The 9,232-nt window shown below is 35.6% G+C and overlaps 1 protein-coding gene across 2 annotated transcripts; it reads right to left on the bottom strand.

Moving 5' to 3' along the window:
- Nucleotides 1–1,702: 1,702 nt before the first annotated feature.
- Nucleotides 1,703–6,356, bottom strand: LOC110379668 (uncharacterized). 2 transcript variants are annotated; one of them, XM_021339426.3, is made up of 4 exons: nucleotides 5,205–6,356; nucleotides 3,433–3,613; nucleotides 2,965–3,072; nucleotides 1,703–2,316 (listed from the first exon to the last, which is right to left on the bottom strand). In XM_021339426.3, exons 1-4 carry the CDS (start codon nucleotides 5,808–5,810, stop codon nucleotides 2,045–2,047), a joined length of 1,167 nt encoding a protein of 388 aa, XP_021195101.3. In that variant the 5' UTR covers nucleotides 5,811–6,356; the 3' UTR covers nucleotides 1,703–2,044. The 2 variants fall into 2 exon arrangements, with proteins under 2 accessions (XP_021195101.3, XP_021195102.2); XM_021339427.3 differs by lacking the exon at nucleotides 2,965–3,072 and having other exon boundaries at nucleotides 5,205–6,343.
- Nucleotides 6,357–9,232: the final 2,876 nt, after the last annotated feature.

Raw genomic sequence — 9,232 nt, 5'->3', positions numbered from 1 at the left:
TTGGCTTTCCGTTTAAGCAAGTTTTATACTTACGAACAATGTTGCCACGAATTGATTCAGACTTACCTACTTAGGTGTACCTACTCGTACACTTAACTATAGAATATTCCAGGGAATCATAACAAAATTTTTCATGTTTTTTTATTGACAAAAACCAAAGAAAGATTATTATTGTTTTAGGCTGTGTTATTCGTCATAAGAAAACATCTCTTTAAACATAGGTAACATACTTTGCAGACGTAAATTGAAAGGTTAAGAAAGTACTTTTGATCTAGTTATTCCAAGATATATATCTATATACTATCAATAATTTGTAGTCTATTTCTGAATTGTTGAGCTCTCAAGCACGTTTCAACTTGACTGCACTTTCAGCGCCATTTTGTTTTACAAACGATTTATATAGCAATGTCTCCTTTAGCGCGTAAATCCTTATTTTTACGGTTCGTGCTTGCCGCTTGTCCTATTTGCGGAGTTAACGTTGCCAATCTGTTAGGATCAAGACTTTTACGTTACAGCAACACGCTACGCAACATGTTATATACTACATAATATAACGTAGCTAAAATTGAAGAGAAATTTGAAAATATATTTTTCACTATGTACTCAGATTTTCTATAGTCTATTCTTCATAACCAAGAGTCGTAATTATCCATGGTGACCTACTTTCATGAATTTACCTCCACTGGTATCTACTCGTCACCCCTTTGATGATGGAGCAAACCTTCTATGATCATTCCCTAAGTCAGAAACACTTCTGTGTAAAAAACAGGCTCTATTGTTTATCGTTGAGTATCGTTGAGTATATTTTGTTAATTGTATGTTAATCTCATAAAGTTTAAGACTACTGAAATGTATCCCAGTTCATAATACCTGCAACATGTTACATCCCGTTGCAGAGTTCACAACCACCCTTAGAATCCCAATCTTCGTGGATCATTTGCTTACCTTTGTTCAGAAAATGTTTCGTAAAATCAACGTGGAGAGCTCGTCCGTTTGTACAGAATCGTTCCCTCTTTATTTATATTTTGTTCAGCGAATTTAATCGGGTTTTCGGTCCCGGTGTATATTTGTCTGTTCCAGTATTTATTTTGGTAAAGCTTTGAATTTGTTGGGCAATACAAATTGTAGCTGATTGGTGTGGTTTTAAAAGTTGAAGTTATCAGAAGCTGGCGTTTTGAAATAGCTTTCATAATGCTTTCATAGGCCTATTTGAATTAAAAAAAAAGACTTTTGACTTTGAAATTTTTTTGAAAAATAGAGAGGTTTTTATAGAACCATAGATTATATAGCTATGTATTTTTAGAAGAGAAAATACTTTAATAAGAACACCAGCAACATTGATGTTCAAAGTCTTGTTATTAAAACACATACACAATAGATTGTTAAAAGTTTTATTTAAATAGAGACATTAATAACAAGTTATTTTAAACAATGGGTTACCCGTATATTATATGTACGGATGTTAGTTTTTGGATATAAGGCTTATTGAACAACCGTTAAAAAGTTACCATCCCTAAGCAAAATTAGTTGTTCCATTATCAACAATTAATGAATTTAACGCTAAATATTTTTAGTTTGTAGTTACGTTAACCGACCTTGATAAAAGAGGCAGTACTTACCAAAAAGATTAACAACCTTAAACTTAAAAATATTAATATTATTAATCAGGGTTAAAAATAATGGTTAAAAAAATAATACGTGCTTCAAATTTATGAAATCATGTCTAAATTATTTATTGTTTTATTTATTTTTATGACTTCTTAAATCTTTTGCTGTTATTGCATACAGATTTTAATAATACATTTAAATTAATTGTAAAAATTGCAAAGAAACCCTTAATTTTGTTGGCGTTTTTTTGCGCGTATGCGATCGTTTTTGTATGCATGTGTTATGTGCGCTAACCGACGTAAAAATGTGCGCAGTAGTCCAATAACGCTCATCAAGTAGGTAAAAACTTCATGCTTGCAAAAATGAGCGCATAAGGACGTAAAATACGCCGCGAAACCGCTCTAAGGATTCATCCTTCCATTACATTTTATTTACATTACTTCTTGTTTGAACCGCGTGTGGACGGGGCATCATCTTCGTACTTAATCCAGGTTTTTTCAGACTTTTCTTCACAAGCCATGGTGCCGTTAAGTTTGCTTTCCCCGAATACTGTCAAGGCATCCAAGATGTCGTCTCTACGGGGACGTGAAGGCACCTTCGTGAAGACTACAAGATCACCAGTCTCGCAGTCTCGCATCACGAGAAGATTTTTAATCACCGACCACTGATCACCACTCTCGCGGTGAAGGGTGATGTAAGTCGTGTTTTCTGCAAAAGACAAAACATTAAAAAAGTTTTCTATTCTTAAATGAGTTTTTTTTTTATATTAGAGAATTTTCGTCCATAGTAAAATGGGTACTAATTTTTCAGTTATGCGAACGAGATGCGAGTATACCATTTCGTCCGACTAGAGTGCCCACTTAACATAAAAAAATAATTGGACCTAAATATGAAAGCCCAACCCGTTTCTGAGGAAACCGCGGAAAATCTTCATGCAATCACGTTATTGCATGCTTCATAAAACGCTAACTGTCGGTTAAGGTTTAGCGGGTCGTTACCGTGTGAATGGGTATTAAAGGGAGAGTAACAGCGCTTTCACAATAGCAGATATTATCGATTTTGCTACGCAATGTATTCCGGTAAAAAGTCTTGTGCGCGGTTTCAAGTGTCATCGTTTGTACCGTTGAGAACAAAATGACTAGCGGAGATATCAGAACGCACAATTCGAGACAGATTCGGCGAGAAACGTTACTAGGTCCGCTCTTATTACGTCTTTTTTGGAATCCGCCCTTTTATTTCAAAATAAATTCACCAATCAAGGACCCGAAGAAATCGATAGTTTTAGTAACTAATCGTTTAGATCACGCCTATACTACGTGATATACTACGTTAGATACAAGAAGGCGCCTGACCTACCTGCTTCATGGCATCTCCGCCACCTTTCCATCCTCCGTGGTTTGTACCGATAGTTGTCAATTGTTTGTTTGCCCCGTATGAAATGAGCGTTGCCGCGCGGTATATCCGCTAGTGAGAAAGAGCTGTTAATGAAGCTTTTGATAATATCTTTGGAGTCGTGAACATGCCAAGATTGGATTCGATTAGATGTGAAATGTTAGATTAGATAAAGTATTAGGGTAAGGTTGTAGTAACACTAAACTAGGGTGTATAATCCTTTGTAATATAAAGGGATTAACTGGTACTGTATTCGTAACATCAGTTTTAAGTCTCTATGAATGGAAGTAATGATTCATAAAGTGCTATAGGTGTTTATTGGCCATATTTTCATGACATCATGAATGTTCTTAAAGAGAAGAAAGAATCTGAGAAAGAAGAGCATTTATGAATTAAATTATGAATGTAAAAGAAATATGAAATTATTCTTACCGCAATGTTCTTCGTCAATGATAATATTCTCCATCACGCCTCTGTCACTTTGGGTTCCTTGAAGAAAGTGTCTTCTAGAACCCCCCTCAGACTTTTCGCTAGATTTTATTTCTAAAAAGCATTTGTCCCAACGTACTGTGTCGTTGAAGTTCCCAAACACAGTGGCATAGCGTTGCTGCTCCTGCATATAAAAATATATGACAATTAATTTGATATATACAGTAAGTTTGACAAACAGTCCCCAATATAATACCTTGAGATATTAGCTTGCCCGGGTAACTGGGTTGAGGAGGTCAGATAGGCAGTCACTACATTGCTGCATCCGGTTAGACTGGAAGCCAACCCCGACATACACAGTTGGGAAAAGGCTAGGCAGACGATGAGACGAATTTGACTTATACATCGTAATTTTTAAAAAAGGTAATATTTTTTGAGCTGTAATTTGATCCAATTTGAAAACTCTTTTACTGTTGGGAAGCTACACTATCATAGCTATACTATATATACTGACTATTTCAAAATTATTGCTGTGAATTTATGACTGTCATGTTTCCAAATACCCACAAATAGAATTCTTAACTGTAATTGGCGATACACTCGCAAGTAATAAATTCGGGACAGCATTTTTATATCTGCGCAATACGAAAATTGTGTGTTATGACCGGCATAGACATTCAGACTGATATATTAAAATATATCAATAAAGAGACTTGTAAAATTAATTTATTTTATTGCGCTGTACCTAATTTCCGACTTAGGAATATTTTGATGAGGGTTTTTTTTGCAAACCAGTAAAAGATAATTGATCAGCTTTACACACACTAGTGTATTTTCCGCTTAGTTATTCTGAGTGTTTTGATTACTACCAGAGCAGATGTGACTTTAGAATCGTATGATTATTCCTTGCCGCATGGTTATGTCGCGTTTATACGCTCGCTTGTCAAACATCCACCAGTGTGAAAGCGCTGCTAAGCATTGTTGATCATTGGTCCTCCAATATATTCCAGTTACGCTAACCTCACATTACGTCTGACCAATGCTATTGATACCGATGCCATGGACTTCGAGTATCGTCCGTGGTGGCATTCCGATATAATATGAGGAATTACAGATATCCCGTACGTACTTGATCAATACGTCATTTATAATCTTTGTAATACATTTTGGGGAACCTCAAATTACAAACCTGCTGGCTGGTGTAACCTAGTATATTTTAACTGCCCACGCAAAAAGGTTTTAATTTACACCGCTTGTATCTCTTAAAGGCGCCGAAGTCCTTAAAGTTTTTTTTGGAAATTGAAAGCTGGGATGTGTGTAATTTTAGTTGAAATACTAATCAATCAATAAATGGACACAACTCACATAAGGACCCCACTACACCAATCCTATACTTGGTCGAAGTTTAGAGGGCACTTGAGGGAGTCGTGACTATTTCTGAACTTTGATCAACTTTGCAGAATAGTGTAGTAAGTAACATTGTTCGAACATTGGGACGCTTATCGATTCCGAAAGTTCGTTGTTCAAATGTATATGATGTTTCTTACAGAGCTTTCGTACTATCGGATTACTATCGAACTATATTGCTGTGCAGCGGAGTCCCGCGTATAGCTTCCCTATGTGCGCCAGCAATTGACAATAAGCAATGCAAAGATGACGTTTAAAACCGAGTGACAAGTTTTTGTTTGCAATGAATCGCGTATACGCTTGGTTGGTCAGTATGAAGATGCTGTTAGTCTGTTAGTCAATAACTTAATCACAAACTGCATACTTACCTTTAATTTCACCAACTTTATATGAATTTTGAAACATTTTAACTTATTCGGCAACTGATAGTACACAACTTGCCACACATCCGCCATCTTGGACAAATCAAAGGAATTCCCCTTCCTGTAATGCCGACATTTCTTCGCCTGATCTTTAAGGCTATGTTTCAGTGTCTTAACTCTTTTCCTAACTATTTCGGTAGTGGTTTCATTATCAGGTGTAATAAATTCATTCAAATCAATACTACCTTCAGTAGGGTCCAGAATATTTTCAGTGCTTTCGTTATATTCTGAATGTTCTTTGATGTCTGTAGAGTTTTGTTTTCTTTCAGTGGCTTCAGTTGTTTCTGGCGTTGTTCCTTCATACGATTCGGTGCTAGTTTCATTATTAGATTCCAAGTTCCCCAAATGGTAAGAGGTGACCGTTGGCCTGTCCACGGATACCGTACTCTCGGTCGCATTGTCAGTCATCTCCGTTGTATAGTCCTCAAATTCAAGCTGCCTCTTCTCTATGTATAAATCTTTTTCAGTCGTTTGATTAATGTTACACTGACAACAACTAATAAACTTTAGAAATAACAAAAAATAAAAATGTGCCAAAGAGTGTTTCCACATTATGTCTGGGTTCGCGCACTGACTTTTACTAAATGAAGGCCAAAATTCTTGAACCTTGTTTAAATATTCTAGTTCTGATTGTTATGAGAGGATTTCTAGATTAGCTTGTGTTGACGTTACGGCGAGAGCAATAGTAAATAATGAGCCCTTTCAAGTGAGCACATCCATTGTTATTGAAGTTTACTCTAAATTATGACTATTGTTTTCTATTCGGTGGGAACTTCATTGTGTTATGAATTTTGTGCTAAGAATGAATATTGTCTCGATAGAAGTGTTTGGGCTGGCATCAGATTTAGTTATGTTAGTTTCGATTGGTATATTGGTCTTAAATATGTGGTCAAGAGTGGTATATAGGTAGGTAGTAGGGGAAGTGACTAACACTGAACCTAACGTGATGATGACGTGAGTCTTCGATCATATCTCAGGGGTGAAGGAAGTGAGAACATAGAATAACGGGTTTGGGTCGAATAATTGACACTTACTTTTTACGAAGTTTTTGTTGATGATGATAGTGACATGTGCGTGGAGAAATACTGGGCCTCTAAAATTTAGATTGATTGTCGTCGACTCGCCAAGAAGAAGACTTACTTTAAAAAAATATATATTTATATTTAAAGTTTGATCAGAACGTCTAGTAATACATAGTATATTGGATTCCTTTTCACATATAACATGAAAGGGACTGTAGTTCTTTACAGAAATTTACATTATTACATTTGTTGTAAGAATTCAAGTGGACTCTTTTAGTATATATTGTACAGTTGTATCTAAAAGCTTGGTGCGGTCTAGAAATTGGTATTTTATAGCTATTGTCTACTGAGAGCGTTGCTGCAAGGATTTCGGTTTCTCGAGGGATTTTATTTTAGAAACAGCGCAATTCCGACTTTATCTAACTTTGTTATTGTAATGTTTATATACTTGTAGGTGTTGCTTTGTTATTTATTGTGCATGCTTTGTATCTTTGTTTGTTGGTATCAGAAGTATTTTTAAAATAAACGTTATTTGTAGTCGTGTTTTATTTTTATGTAAACTTACAAAATATTAATTCAATCTATAGCATGTTATTCCTTCAATCCCTCGACAATTATAACAACAGCAATAAGAAGAAAAATCCAAGGATTCATTTAATTTTCAGCAGAGCTAAAGATAAATCAATGATTTGCAGCAGACAGTTTTCAAAAAGCTGTCAAAAGAATATTCAAACTCGAAAAACTAAATGGTACCCAGTATCCCAGTTCTGCGGAAAATCCAAAGCAAAACTTCAATTTAATTTTAAATCAAATATTTTCCTAGTTTGGCTCGGTTGCCAATTCGCCGTACATATATGCAAGCTCGTAATTTGAGATAGGAGATTGCTAGTTGGCAAACTGGAAAGAGTTGAAGTTGGTCCATGTAGTTTAGTTAGAACTTTCTAGGCTTCTGTTTCGTGTTGCTAGTACTTGCAGACCAGTTTCCATGTTACACTAGGGCTGTTGAAATCTCGGACCCCAAGTCCTCTCTGTGAAGTTAGATTTTTGAATCTTTATGCATATACCTACCAATATAAAAAAAGAGTAAACGAACAATCTTGTTTGTACCCCAAAGACTAAAGCTGCTGGACCGATTTGAAAAATTATTTCATTATTTGAAAGCTAAAGAAACTCTTCCCGCGTAACAAAGACTATATTATTTCTATATTATATTATTTCATACAGGTAAAAAGTATGTATTTAGCTGTAATTTCGGCCCGCCAACATATGTAGTATCTACCTAATGTATGTATATTTATTGGTAATTTGGTTGGGAGTGATATTTAGTGTGGACAGCCCTGACTACTGGACATAAGCTGTTTTTGATGCTCGTAAAGTGTACGATGAAGTAAGTGAGTAAAACTTTTAGCTCGAGCAAATCCGACAAGATATTGATTTTTACACTTTAGCAGCGGCGTTTTACTGGTGAATTGGTAAATAGATAATTTTCAGACAGAATCGTTAAGTAACGCATGTACCTAACTAATATTCTGTTCAGTTACCAAAAAGATTTTTCTTATTTTGGCTAATTGAAGGAAATTACACAATAGCATCGGTATATCTTTTGCCTCTGTACTATTCACACTAAAGTAACCAGATAAAAAAAAAAATAACGAGACACTACCTGGCAATAGTCACCTGTTAAAAATATTTTTTTCAGGAAAATTAGCATTTTACATAATACCTATACATAAACATTTTTATCGATCCAATGTAAGCCTACTACAAGGTAGATACAGTACAAATACTATTTTAGACTAGGTACAGCAGTAAAACTTCCCGGGACCCGTTTATTGCAGCACGTAACCAAACTAAAGATAAAACTTGTCAGCACACGAAGTACGACGTATCGTTCAGGAAAACGTACCTACATTTGGGCTAGTACCTATAGCTGGAGCCCTCTGTAGCTGGAGCGTGAGAAAGTGTCAGACTCTTACTGACTGAAACCCACCATGATGCCATGGTGCCTCTGTGAACCAAGGCTGTGGCAGCACCGGGGGCTAGTACTACCTAGAGATCATCAGAAAATTACCTTGGTAAAACTGGTTGTCAGGCATTCCGACTGCAAAGATGTTCGAATGACAGCTAGGCCGCCAATTTAACGTGTCTTCCGAAACTCGTAATGACATGATGGTCACCCATCCCCATCCATGGACTGACAGCGCCAAGCGTTGCTTATCCATATCGATAGTCTTGTGCTACTGAGCCACGACCTCCTCATTCACTTTACTATTACATCATTTTAACAAAACAACATCGAATTCATTTTATTGGAAACAACAAAAAATAAACGGGAAAACAAAACACGACATTCAAAATACAAAATACAAATTGTTACCGTTGCTCAAGTGTGTCGCAATAAAAACACACTGTCGACCATTGCAACGAACTATAGTATAGTATGTAGGTACGAATATAAACACGTGTGTGTGTGACATCATTACTTTTTACAGTAACACCTGACAGCTGGGTTTATTATACAAAGTGATCGTACGCAATTGTCTATTGGTCTTTTATCTGAGTTTGCAAAAACATATTTGAACGTCAGTTCGCCTCTATGAATTTACACGTTCAATTTTCGAAGACAACGCTTAAAAAACTGATGTTTACCTATGTTTTCAATGGACTTGGACCTTAGAAGGCTGAAATATGAAATTTCGGTAATAATTTATCCCATTTGACAAAAAATAGGTACAATATATCGAACCTAGTTTTTGGAGGTTTACAAAGTTATTTACGTAAATTAAGTAAGCCTATTGAGTCATTACAATACCTATTTTTTATTTGGTTCATATAAACTTTTACTTTTATGATATTGAACTTCCCGCTATTACGTAAGGCATCTGGCGGCGAACTGGCCAGAAATATGTAAAAAACTATTAGAAGTATCTATTTACTTTTTAACAATTTATA

Source organism: Helicoverpa armigera, chromosome 14 (assembly GCF_030705265.1).
Source record: "Helicoverpa armigera isolate CAAS_96S chromosome 14, ASM3070526v1, whole genome shotgun sequence".
NCBI lineage: Eukaryota > Metazoa > Arthropoda > Insecta > Lepidoptera > Noctuidae > Helicoverpa > Helicoverpa armigera.
This window is presented reverse-complemented; position numbering and strand designations above follow the sequence as displayed.

Coding starts and splice junctions, on each gene's coding strand:
- LOC110379668 (XM_021339426.3), bottom strand. CDS start 5,810: ATGTGGAAACACTCTTTGGCACATTTTTATTTTTTGTTATTTCTAAAG. Junction 3,073..3,432: donor CATTGACGAAGAACATTGCG/GTAAGAATAATT, acceptor CTTTCTCACTAG/CGGATATACCGCGCGGCAAC. Junction 2,317..2,964: donor GCGGAGATGCCATGAAGCAG/GTAGGTCAGGCG, acceptor TGTCTTTTGCAG/AAAACACGACTTACATCACC.